General features: G+C 24.0%; 1 protein-coding gene across 2 annotated transcripts in view; it reads left to right on the top strand.

The window, feature by feature from the left end:
• LOC134835133 (myc protein) overlaps nucleotides 1-12,769 on the top strand; it is a 107,258-nt gene extending 94,489 nt beyond the window's left edge. For both annotated transcript variants that reach the window (XM_063850001.1, XM_063850000.1), the window contains exons 3-4: nucleotides 10,229-10,919; nucleotides 11,321-12,769. In XM_063850001.1, coding sequence (XP_063706071.1) covers nucleotides 10,229-10,919; nucleotides 11,321-11,381 — 752 coding nt within the window. In that variant the 3' untranslated portion in view covers nucleotides 11,382-12,769. The remainder of the gene's footprint in view (nucleotides 1-10,228; nucleotides 10,920-11,320) is intronic.
• The last annotated feature ends 712 nt before the right edge of the window (nucleotides 12,770-13,481 follow it).

Here is a 13,481-nt window from a genome sequence, read left to right as displayed (position 1 = left end):
AAAAAAAATCTGTAATAAATGTCAGCCAATTATTATTACAACATGCATGAAAGTGAAACAAGCACACGCAATATTGAGGCTAGTATGCTAAAAAGATTAGAAAAAAATGGCGGGATTTTTAATGATCTTGATTTTTATGGCAGATCTAAAAATCTTGGATCACAAAAATGGCGGGATTTTCAAAAAATTACTAATTTTAAAAACATTTTAAGAAAATTATTATTCTAAAAAATATTAGATCTCAAAAATGGCGGGAAAATGATCTTAAGATTTTGACAGATCTTTTATTAATGTCATGATTTTGGCGGGAAAATATATTTTGCTAAAGAATTTTGACTTAAAAATCATTTAATTTCTCTAAGTTCTAATTTTTAGAGAAATTTAATGATTTTTAAGTCAAAAAAATGTTAAAAAAATTTCCCGCCAAATTCATGACATTAATTGATCAAAGAGATCTGTCAAAATCTTAAGATCATTTTTCCCGCCATTTTTGTGATCTAATATTTTTAGAATAAAAAATTTCTTAAAAATATTTTAAAAATTGTTTGAACATTTTTTTTATACTAAAACATCATTTTAACTTTTAAATTTAATTTTAAAAAATTAATTAAATACATGAAAAATATTTTTTTAGATTTTAAAATTAAATTTTAATTTTAATAAAAAATAATAAATAAAATAATTTAAAATAAATAAATAAAATTAATTTTAAATTATTTTAAAAATTTTTTAAAAATTTTGAAATTAAAAAAAAATTAAAAAAATTAATTTTAATTAAAAAAAATATTTAATAAATTTTAAAATTAATAAAAATATAAAAAAAAATAATTTTTTGCAAAAAAATCTAACATCTGTTAAAATCTTCTAAAACTTGAAAAAAAAATCCGCAAACATTTCCATTCAAAAAAAAACTTTTAAAAAGTGTCACAATTACAATACAATACCGTATAATAGCAACTCTTATGACACAATCGAATGATGTCTCGATTAAATCATCCGCAGATTCCGCACACAGATTCACGCGAATAACCTTAAATGGCAATTACAGTCATCATAAATAAATAGAAATATCGTAACTTGAACATTGAGACGCGAAAAGAAGACGAATAAAAAAAATGATCATCTGATCAACCCACTTACGAAATATTCACGCACAATTCGTACGCAAAAAAAAATTCGCTTTGTTGGACAGTTGCTAATTTTATCAATGTACCAACTATAACGACGACACCCGATTAATTTGACCATGACGGCGAATACGACGACGACGGCGAAAAAAAAATCATATCATGAATTACGCATGTTTCGTATACCGCAAACACACGCATAATTCACACAAATACACACGCAAACCAAAATACATATATTTAAATTTATTACTCTACCTAGCCTGTAACTTTACAGCATTTCTGTGCGTGCCGGAATTTTAGCGTTTATGACCCATTCAAGGTTGCCTAAATTTTTTTTTTTATTTCGCGTACGCGTAATTTTTAGTACAGGCACGCGGAACCAGCGTTCATGTAAATTAATTTATTTAAAGATAAAACATTTTTTTTGACCATACGACATAATTTATTCAAATGGTCACGTGTGTCTATAGAAACACATACGTTTACGCATACAGAAAAAAAAATGCGTAAACGTTAAAAAAAATTTTTTTTTTCGTCTGTTTTAATTTTTTTTTTCTTTCTAAAACAAAAATATATTGTAAATTTCCACCCACTAAAAAAATAATAATAATTTTTTTTTACTGTTGCTATGAGGAAAAAAAAAATTTTTTTAAATAAAAAAAAATAAAAATAAAAAAAAATTCGCAAGAGGTGAAAGAAACTTGTGACATACTGTAACAACAGTTCGTTTATTTATAAATAAATAAATAAACAAAAAAAAAGCCGCAAAATCATAGTTTTGTCGAAAAATTTCGCTAAATTAAGAACTATGATGACGCTCGAAATTTTTACGATTTTTTTTTTGTGCGTGTGTGAAACAAATTCTGGGTCATGATTTTTTCTCTCTTCACAAAAAGAAACGTTTAAATTTGTATATTTATTTATAAAGGAAGTGATTATTAAGATGATGTACTGACATGACACCATCAATTCTCGCTGCAGTTATTTCGTTGTTTATTTTGATTCTGTCGTTCTAAACAAAGAAACGAAATAAAAAACGAGTTTTTTTTTCATTCATCATCGCTGATAAGATTTTTTTTTGCATTCATGAGAAAAAAAATTTTTTTTTTGCTTGAAACCACATCCAGTCGTTGTAAAAAGTCAAAAGGAGGAACATGTTGCCAACTTCACGATTTCTTCCGAGAACTATGACTGCATGGATGACTAGTTGCAGTAAATATAGCACATCATCCGTCACACTGGCGTCTATTATTTAATGACTGATGCATGACTTGGTCTGGCCAAAGTCTTTCGTTCTATTTTTTTTTTAAATTTTTTTTTTTTTGAACATGTGCAGTGAAAGTACACAGAAAAAAAATAGCACCGCGAAAAATTCTTCGCATGACGTTTCTGTGCGAAATTGGGCCAAATAGCAACAATAACCGGTCTATAATTATCTTTATCGTGCATCGCAGCGGCAACGACGACGACGTGTATACGGCAAACAATAATAATAATAATAATATTATTAAATAAACAACAAATCGACCTTGTCTATCTTTGGTTTGGCTTTGATTAGCGAATATAACGGTTGTATACGTTGCACATTCACTTTTATTTCATGAATGCAATAAAATAAAAAAAAATGTACAGTCATGGAATTGTTGTCTATGTCGAAAAAAAAAATAAAAATAAATAAAAAGAATGCATAGACGTATCCGGTACTAGATACGAGAAAAACCACGTATTTATTTACATTTATGAATTGAATCATTAAATATCACTCTCTCACGGATTCAACTACTATTAAGTAAATTGTCTGCACTTTTTATGCCTTTTGTTTTTATTTACTTTTTTTTCTTCGTCTTAGCGAGAGAGAGATGATTTGATATATTTATAACAATTTATTTTATTGGCATCTTCTCGCAAAAATATACATGCATGTATAATAATAAATAAATATGTATGTTGTGTATACTTAAATGTTTATTATTTTATTTTTTTTTTTTTGGTGCAATTTTGTTGTGTGTTGTATATTTTGTGTACAACTGCAAACATTTTATGACTTTTTTATGAATGGATTTTTTTCATTCATATTTTTTTTGTGTATGAAATTTATTTAATTCGCGCCAATTTTTCATTATCTTTGTTTTTTATCATAAGATATATGTTTAAAAAAATTATATATGATAAAAGAATTTTTTATTAATATTTTTTTTATTTTATTAATTTATTGAATAATTTTTAAAAAAATAAATTTTTATTTTTCACCAAGAAAAAAATAATTTATAAAAAAAAATCTTAATAAAAATAATTTATTCATTTTATATTTTAAAAGTATATTTTTATATACAAAACACAATAAAATAATTTTTATTGAATTTATTGAAAATTTTACAAAAGATACATATTCAAAATAATATTTTTTTTTTATTGTATTTTAATTTAATTTTTATTTATTAAATTAAATATAATTTATTATATTTTTTTTTTTGTTTTCAAGAAGAATAAAAATAATTTAACTGAATTTTTTTCTTAAAATGTATATTTTAAATGAATAGTTTATAGAAAAATTCAAAATATATACAAAAATTTAATAAAAAAAAAATTATTTGCAAATTTATTGAAATATTTTTTAAATATTCTTATTCCATTTTAATAAAAAAAATTTTAATAAATTAATTTAATTAATTATTTAACTCAATTATTTTTTTTTTATTAATTTAAATAATAAATTTTTTATTTAATTTATTTTTTTAAATTAATTAATTGAATTTTTTATATTAACATATTCATTCAAAATATACATTTTAAGAAAAAAATCAGTTCAATTATTTTTATTCTTCTTGAAAACAAAAAATAAAATAAAATAAATTATATTTTATTTAATAAATAAAATATTAATTGAAATGTATTTAATAAAAAAAATATTATTTTGAATTAAAAAAAATAATGAATTAAATTTCTTAAAATATTTTTTTTATTTATTTTATTTTATTTTTTATTTATTTTAAATTTTTTTTGCATCTAAAAAAATTAAAAACTACCAAAAAATGACCCCCAACCGAGCAAAACCATGAGAAAATGTCACAGGATATATTTAATACACATTTAAATAACTTTTCTAAAAATATCTTCGAAAAAATTAGAATAAAAGCAATAAATTATCTAATAAATGGTAGGATAATAGATCCTTAAAGCAATGTCAAACAAAACACTCCAACATAAGTAAGTCACGTTTTCGTTTCTTTCTCTTCGTTCTTTCTTTAATACAAAAAAAAATATATATAAATTTTTTTATTCATGCCCTTTTTTTATTTTATGTTAATAAACACAACATATTGACACCAAAATAGTCCTCAGGCCAAAAAATACAAAAAAAAAAAATGCTGATCCACTTTATTTATGTTTCCACGTACACACACACACGACTTTTAGTGGTTCATGGCACTTGATTGCGACGAAACCGGCTTTTTTTATTTTATTTATTTATTTTTTTGTAAAGTTATGTACCAAAAATCGATTCTTTATCATTTAGAATTTAACTTAGATAACGAAACATTTTTTTTTATTTTTTTTATGTAGAATGGAATAAAAAGTAGACAATCCCAAATAATATTGGGTTGCGTGTCATGCAACAACAAATTTTGTGTCTGTGTGTGCTCAGGTTCAAATTTATCAGCGAAGGAATTATGTTTGTTGTGAACATAAAATGACAGTTTTTATTGCTTTCCGCATAGCAACCGAAAAAATGTGTGCGGCTTGACTTGACTTGCATACATAATAAACAGATTTTTGATGTAAAGTTAATCATAATCGAATGAGGGGGGATGTACTTGAATTGCATTATTTATGTCCCTTATTTTAATTTTTTTTTTTTTGTTAAATTCAGAACAAAAAAAAATTATTCAACAATTTTTCATCGCAAATTAACAAAAAAAATATTTTTTTTTTAATATTTTTTTTTTTGTAATATTTAAAAAATAAAAAAAATGCAAAAAAAAAATCTTTCAACATTTGATATTCTTTTTTCTTCAAGACTCATTACTACTTACATAATGTTTCACACATAATATGGCGTCTTTGTCTCAATTTTCGTATTTGTATGATTTCTGTCAACTCTTTTGCTTTTTTGTGCTACCTTGCATTAAATTGCCACAACAATGTATTAAAATGTGTCGAAAAATTGGCTTCTTGTACGGAGAGAAAGAGAAAAGTGAACTCAAGCACATGCGAAAGAAACCCTTCAAGTGCCAATCTTGACGACAAACGTACAATTTGTCGCCTACCTCAATATTTTGAAAGGAAAAAAATTATTAAAAAAAAATATTTTAAAAAATTATTTAAAAAAAATTAAAAAAATAATTTTAAATAAAATAATTTTAAATAAAAAAATTAAATTAAAATTAAATTAATTTTTTTTAAAATATTTAAATTTTTATTATTTTAATATTTATTTTAAATATTTATTTTAAAAATTTTAAAAGTTAAAAAAAATTAAAATAATTTTTTAAATTAAAAAATAATTAAAAATTGAAATTAATTTTTTTTTTTAATATAAATTTATTTAATTAAATAATTTTTAAAAATTAAAAACTATTATTAAAATAATTTTTAAAAAAATTTATTTTAATAATTAAAAATTAATAATTATTATTAAAATTAATTTTAAAAAAATTATAAAAAAAATAATTTTTTATTTTATTTAAAAATAATTTTATTTTTATTTTTTTTTAATTATTTAATTTATAAAAATTTTTTAATTAAAAAAAAAATGCCTACCTCAATATTTTATTTCAAATGGAAAATTACTACTTGATATTATGAAACAACTTCTTTAAACGAAAAAATTAATCAAATCCATTGGAATGGAATGCGAGAGAAAGAAGATATTCCAGCTTGGCAAAAATTATTCTGGTCTTTTTCTCACAACATTCTCGTTGTACAAGAAAAGAAAAACCAGTTTTGCAAAAATCTTTCCTTTCTTTTCATCGACGTCGTCGTCGTCTTCGTACCCACGCACACACTTGTTAATTCACATAAAAGAGTAATAATGTAATAATAATAATAAAAAAAATAAAACATTTTTAAATGCCTCGATGGTGTGCTTTCGTGCAGTGTACGAAAAATTTTGCTTTATAGATTTATTGCAAATTCCGTAGTTCGAAGACGTCGTCGGTTAATTGAAGTACAACGTTCTTTTATTTATTTATATTTTTAACAGAACATACTACGTTGCATTATTCGAATTCCTTTCATCTAAGTCAGTCACTCTGCACGACGAATGCAATCAAGGTACTAAATATTTTGCATATTTTTTTTTTATTTTTTTTCAACTCGTGGATGGACGATGATTTTTTTTAGGTCATCCTTAAATTCTAATCTGAAACATTATTCGCACACACGCCATCATTTAGCCACTAATCTTAACCCCAATTGACAATATTTTTTTTTCTGTTACTATAAGGAACAGTCGTGACGATGATAAGAAGCGCTCGTGAGTTATGCAACAACTTCCAAGGTTGAGCATGACAAAAAAAAATTTAATTGTCGAAAAATGAAGGAAATTTGAGCTGATAAGATTAGTTGCCATTATCTCTGTGGCATGCGGACATATAAGCGAAAAAAAGAGGTGTCTTTGCGAAAAAAAAAAATTTTTTTTTTTTTGATTATTAAATTAAAAGGAGTTCACTTGGTAACAGTTATCTCATTTTTATTCTTTTTTTGATTTAAAAAAAAATGCAACAAAAAAAGTACAAAGTACGTGATTGCAGATTTCTGGCGTAAAATATTGCGCCACAAGAAGTCCCTCGAGACACAAAAGGGGACAAGGCTCGCATGACCTGCCACATATAAATCATTTATTTTGCGATTTTAATCACTGTCATCGTCGTTGGCATCCGCGGCAAAAAATTAAAAACAACAACGACCGCAATATTATGCGTGAATTGTTAACATGATCACTTTCTATTCACTTCTGGGCACGAGATGGGGAAAAAAAGAGAGACAGAAAAGAATTGAAAAAAATATTTTAAAAAAAGATTTTTATATGGAAAGAAATTAAAAAATAAAAAAAATATTTAATTTCGAAAATTCGAACTTCGAATAATTTTTTCGAAAATTTGAAATTCGAATTTTTTTTCGAAAATTGGGACTTTGAATTTTTTTTTCGGAAATTATTTTTGTCTATTAAATTTTTAATTATTTTATTTAAATTTTTATTATTTTTTTATTAAAATTAATTCTTCAAATTTTTAAAAGAAATTAATTATTAAATTTAATTAAATTATTAAGAATTAATTTATATAAAAAAAAATATTATTTTTTTATAAAAATTTTTAATTCAAAAAAATTTTTTAATTTTCGAAAATAAAATTCTTAGAATTTCTTTTAATTTTTGCAATTTTTATTTAAATTCTTAAAAAATTATAAAAATAAAAAAGATTCATAAAAATAATTATAAAAAAAATAAATTAATAAAACTAAATAAAATTACAAAAAAAAATAAATTTATTTTTTACTAAAAAAATATTTTTCTTTTAAATATTTGAATTAATTAATAATTTTTTTTAATATAAAAATTTAAAAAATTATTCAATTAATTTTATATTTATTATTTAATCAAAAAACTACAAAAATAATTATTTTAAAAAATTTCAAATTTATTTTTAATTTAAAAATAAATCGAAATAAATAAAAAATCGAAGTAAAAAAAATTTTAATTTAATTTAATTAATTTTTTTTTTTAAATTTTTAAACTTCACTAAAAAGCAACAAATACCTTTCGCAAAAATCGCGCGCCTAACGTTATCATTTATTATTATTACTATTAACATCATGATTACAAACTTTAGTTACTTATTCATTATTATGTTGCTACGCAAGATACTTATCAATGAATGAATGAAATTCTCTTAAATAGACTCGACTAACTGGAGTATCGAGTGCGGCGCAGAAAAAAAACTATTATTTATTATTATTATTATTTACAACGTTACATCGCCTGCCGTCCGATCAAATCAGCAATCCAGTCAGCGAGCGAGAGGAACCAGTATTTTACGTTAAAAAATTCAATCAATCATTAAAGAGCGATCTTAAATGTAAATTAATTCATTTTTTTTTGTGTTGTGTTGCTTGAGCAACTTGACGAAGTAAAATCCGTACAAAAACTATTTTTATTATTATTACATGCTCAACATATCAAAAGTTTTTAATCGAAACATTGGAATGTTTTTAGTGATTATCATGCCAGAGAGGCGCAAAAAATGCGTCGTGACAAGAAAATGGCTCGTGCTGAACCTAATTACATTTTCTCTCGGCGACGACAATTTTTCTCAAGAGAAAAAAAAATTTTTTGCTTTAGAAAATTCTGAATTTCACGAGAAACTATAAAATTAGTCATACTGTGCGCCACGTAATAAATTATTCAAACTCGTTTTTTTTTTGCTGAATTTTATTTTAATGCAATATTTTTGCAGAAGAAATACGAAAAAAAAAATTGATATAATCAATTCTCGGTTCTTCTCCCGCTTTTTCCTCTTCTTCTCCTGCATTACTCAATAAAAGCCGGCGTGGCGGTCAATTCATTCTAATTCATAAAAATTTTTATTCTTTGATAAATGTTTGGAGCTGGTTGCGAAAAAAAAATCGAAAACGACAAAAATGAATGGAATCGAATTTATAACGCGCCGCTGTAGCTTTTGTACGAGAACGAGAGGCAAAGTAAGAGGAACTTCTAAGAAATTCTTTTTAGTTAACATTTTTACAACAAGCCGAGAGAAGAGAATGTTTTTCTTGGTACACATGAGTCAATGTACAATTATTTTTGTCGTTTTTTTTTTTGTTTCTTTACTTTTTGGCATTTGTGAGCGAGCGCGGGCCAAACGAGGAAGAATTGATTAACGATTCGAGTCACATTCGATTTTCCAGCTAATTAAATTTATTTTCTGTGTGGTTTTTTTTGTTGTATTTTGGGTGCCATAAAAGGGAAAATTCTTTTTAATCGAAAAATGATTGGAATTCATTTTTTTTGTAACGGACTAAAGGATGGAATATCCCGGTGTGTGAATGGATCACATTCCATTCCCATCGTTTTCTTATATAATTCGTTAATTTTTTTTTTTTTACATGAAAACTGGTTTGACTTCCAAAATACAAACAAAAAAAATCTCGCGATTTTAATTAAAATACAAGACAAGACAAAAAGTCAACCGACGAGATGTTGCAGCAGACGGCTGCTTTCGATCTGTAACAAACACGGGCGTGTCGATTACCACCGGTGAAATTTTTAACACGAGAAAACTGCACTCGCGATGTGTTGTATGTGATAAAAACTACATTCACTTTTTGCCTCAATTCGTTATTTATTGCGAAAGTTTGTTCTTTCTCTCGGTTCAAGGTTTCTAATAAATTTTATTTTTTTTTTATTTCAGATGATTTCATTAAATTAAATTTTTAAATATTAAAAAAAATTAAATTAAATTTTTTTTTAATAATTAAATTAAACTTAAATATTTTTTTTAATAATCATTAAAAAATTGAATAAAAAATTAATTAAATTCAAATATTTATTTTTATTTTAAATTTAATTTAATTAAAAATTTAAAAAAAAAATAAATTTATTTATAATAATTTTTTAAAATAATTAAATTAAATTTATTTTTCAAATATTTTTGATTTTTTTTTTCAAAATGAAATAAATTTTTAAAAAATTTTAAAATAAAAAATATTTTAAATTAAAAAAAATAAATTTTAATTAAAAAATTAATTTTATCAAAATAAAATTATTAAAATGAATTTAATTTTATAAAAAATAATTTTTATAAAATTTTTAATTTTTTTTATGTAAAAATATTTAATAAAAATTTAATTAAAAATTTTAATTTAATTTAATTTTTAATTATATTTAATTTTTAATTAAATTAATTTAAAATAAATTTTTAAAATTGAACAAAAAATTCTAAATAATTTTTTATGTTAAAATTTTTAAAAAAATTAATTAATTTTGAAAAAAAATAAAAATTAATATTTTTTTTTATTAAAAATAAAATTTTATTTAAATTTGTAATTTTTTAGAAATAATTTTCTAACAATTTTTTTTTTAATTTTTTTACTTACAGAAGAAGAAGAAATTGACGTTGTCTCCGTTGGCGATCGCACTCTCCCCACAAATCCGAGTGCGCGCGATCGTCGTCACTACCAAACCGCCGTCGCTCACAAAATCTCCGCGCGCATGGTGAAAACCCAAAAGAACGGTCTCCGCACAATTCCGCCGCAACGACGACGCTGCAGCAACGACGACAGCCCGAACAGTTCAAGTACAAATACCCCAGTTAAGCATTTCATTGGCAGCAATGCGTCGGCGGCTTATAGCACGGGCATTCCCACAGTTCCCGCGAGCCTCGCGAAAAAACGCCCCGCCAACGGCCTCAGCAACGGCAGCAGCAGCAGTAAAAAGCATCGCAGCAACAACGGCAGCAGTCTCGGCGCCGGCAACAAGAAGCAAAAGACACCAAATAAGCGCAACTTTTCCGATTCCGACGAACTCGAGACGCTGGAAAAGCGCAATTTGCACAACGACATGGAACGCCAACGTCGGATAGGCCTGAAAAACTTGTTCGAGGAGCTCAAGAGCACGATTCCGTCGATAAAGGACAAGGAACGCGCGCCCAAAGTGAACATTTTGCGCGAAGCGGCGCTGCTGTGCAACAAATTGACGCGCGAAAACGAGCAATATCAGGCGCTCAAGAAGCAACAAACCAAGTTAATGGCCAAAGTGAAGCAACTACGTGCCTCGATGGCCAACAAAAGGTACGCAGATTAAAAAATTTTTAACCCTAAGTTAAGAAATTCAAATATTTTTTTGAGATAAGACAGACGCCGGCCCACGAGCGCAGTTTTTCCGCAAGTTGTTGCTCGAGCGCAATCAACTCGAAACTGCCCTCGTATCAGGCTGGTTGTGAATTTGTTAGGTCTCACACGCAATTTTCGCCCGGCACACGCAAGTGGGGCGAAAATTGCGAGAAAATTCGGTTTCGGATCCTTTTTGGTCCACATGAAGCGCGATTAGCTACTAATCATAGGGAAAAAAATATTTTTACTTATAATTAGAATAACTGTACATTTAATAACATTTACGCTTATTTTTTATTTTATTTTCTTCGGTTCCAAAATTTTTACACACACACAACACAAACACAAAACAAAAATAGAAAAATTATTTGGACAAACACAGAAAATCCGATCGCCGTTAAAGATGATGATGTCCTTTAAAAAAAATAAAATATTACAAAAAAAAACCGCAAAAATCAACAAAATAGACAAAAATAATTAAATTACAAACAAAACAAAAAAAAAAAAAATAGCAAAACAAAAATTGTAGAATTAAAAAATTTGATCTCTTTAACCTCTAGTTACATATTAGTTTTACATAGATTTTTTTTTACTTTTTTTTTTTATTAAATATCCATATTGATTAGTTATGATTTATTAACCAGAAAACATAGATTTATATATATTAAAAAAAAAATAATGCACGCAGTTACGTAACTAAAATAGAATAAAAAAATAGGTTCATCATACATACACACAAAAATGTATAAAATTCAAATAATAATTTCAATTAGTTGCTTCCGTAGATCGCAGATTTTTTTTTTTTACATTAGATACATTTATTATATTATATATATTATATATGAAAAGTTGAGTTTTTCTTTAAAAAAAAAAAAAGTTATTATGTTATATATTCCGAAATATGATTTTTTTTCTACATTAAACATATATTCATTCATTAATAATATTCTTAATAAGGTATGATATAGTTACTATTTTTCAAATGATGATGGGTAATTTAAAAAAAAAATTATAGACACACATCAGACGAGAATTTTTTACACAAAATACAATAATATTGATTATAATTATGAAAAAAAAAACAAAAACAAACTTGAAATGAATCCTAGTAGATTTGTAATTTTTATTATTATTATATTATATTATGATTATTATAAATATTAAACTTGAGTTATATTACAAAAAATATATACTATATTAACAGATGATTATGATTGAGAAAACAAAACTGTACAGAAGGATCACTAATATTATAACTATTAATTAATAATTATATTAATTTTTTGAATTGTTTGATAAACATTATAAACATAAATATAACTTACTTTTTTCCAACGATGAATTTTTTGTGTTTTATTTTTTTTATTATTTTTTTTTCGACAAAAATTTCTTCTTCTTCCAGACGAAACAAACAAATGTATACTAAAAAATCATTAACGTACAACGATCGCTTTTCAATTATATATATTATTATTATTATATATGATATATACTAACATTAGATTGATTGTGATTTTTTTTAATAATTAATTTTTTTTTTGAGAGGTTTGAAAATTAATAATTAATTGATCCTAAAGAAACTACCAAAACTGATACAAAATTGTTCGCAAACAACGTCAAACATCATCGCAACTATTTTTAATTTTTATTTTGATATAAACGACCGATTTGAATTTATTTGTTTTTAAGTTGTTTTAACATATATAATATTGAAAAAGTTATTTTAAGTTTTTTTTAAATATATATAATATAATGAAGTGATTAGATTTATAATAATATACAAAAACATAAATATAAACATTAAGGGACCTCACACTTATATAAAAAAAAATGATATACATTATATGTGGTAAAAAGTTTACTATTAATTGATAGAAAAAAAAAATATATATATATATAATTTACAAACATGTGCCAATAATATTAATAATATAAAGACATAACATATATTATTAATATTAATTTTTTTTATAACTAAAAAAAAATATTATTTGTCCCAGTTTTATTTTTTTTTATTAATTCTTTTTTTGTTAAAAAAAATAATTTTTATTTTTTTCTCTCATCCTTAAATATTTTTTTTTTTATTAAAACATTTTTTTTTTAATCAAATTGATTATATATTTTTTTTTTATAAAAAATTCATGAAGATGAAATAAAAAAGAGAGAAAAGCAAGGAAGCCCTTAAAATATTCATCATGTAAAAAAAATCATGCTTTGTATAGTAATGTTTTGTTTATATTTACGTAAAAAAAATTTTTTTTTATTTCACCTCAAAATTAACATATAGAGAGAAAGAGATACAACAACAAAAATCAATTATTTTCAAAATCGTCACTTTTCTTGTGTGTGTAAATAATAAAAAAAATACAAACAACAACAAAAAACTGCTCAATGCAGTTATTTTTACGGCTAATGTTAAAGCTTTTTACATAAAAAAATATATATAAGCCGCTTTAAAATGAATTTTAGTACATAGAGATATCTAACAAAGAAGAATTTAAAATAAAAATAAAACACAGA

This window comes from Culicoides brevitarsis, chromosome 3 (assembly GCF_036172545.1).
Source record: "Culicoides brevitarsis isolate CSIRO-B50_1 chromosome 3, AGI_CSIRO_Cbre_v1, whole genome shotgun sequence".
Taxonomy (NCBI): Eukaryota; Metazoa; Arthropoda; class Insecta; order Diptera; family Ceratopogonidae; genus Culicoides; species Culicoides brevitarsis.
This window is presented reverse-complemented; position numbering and strand designations above follow the sequence as displayed.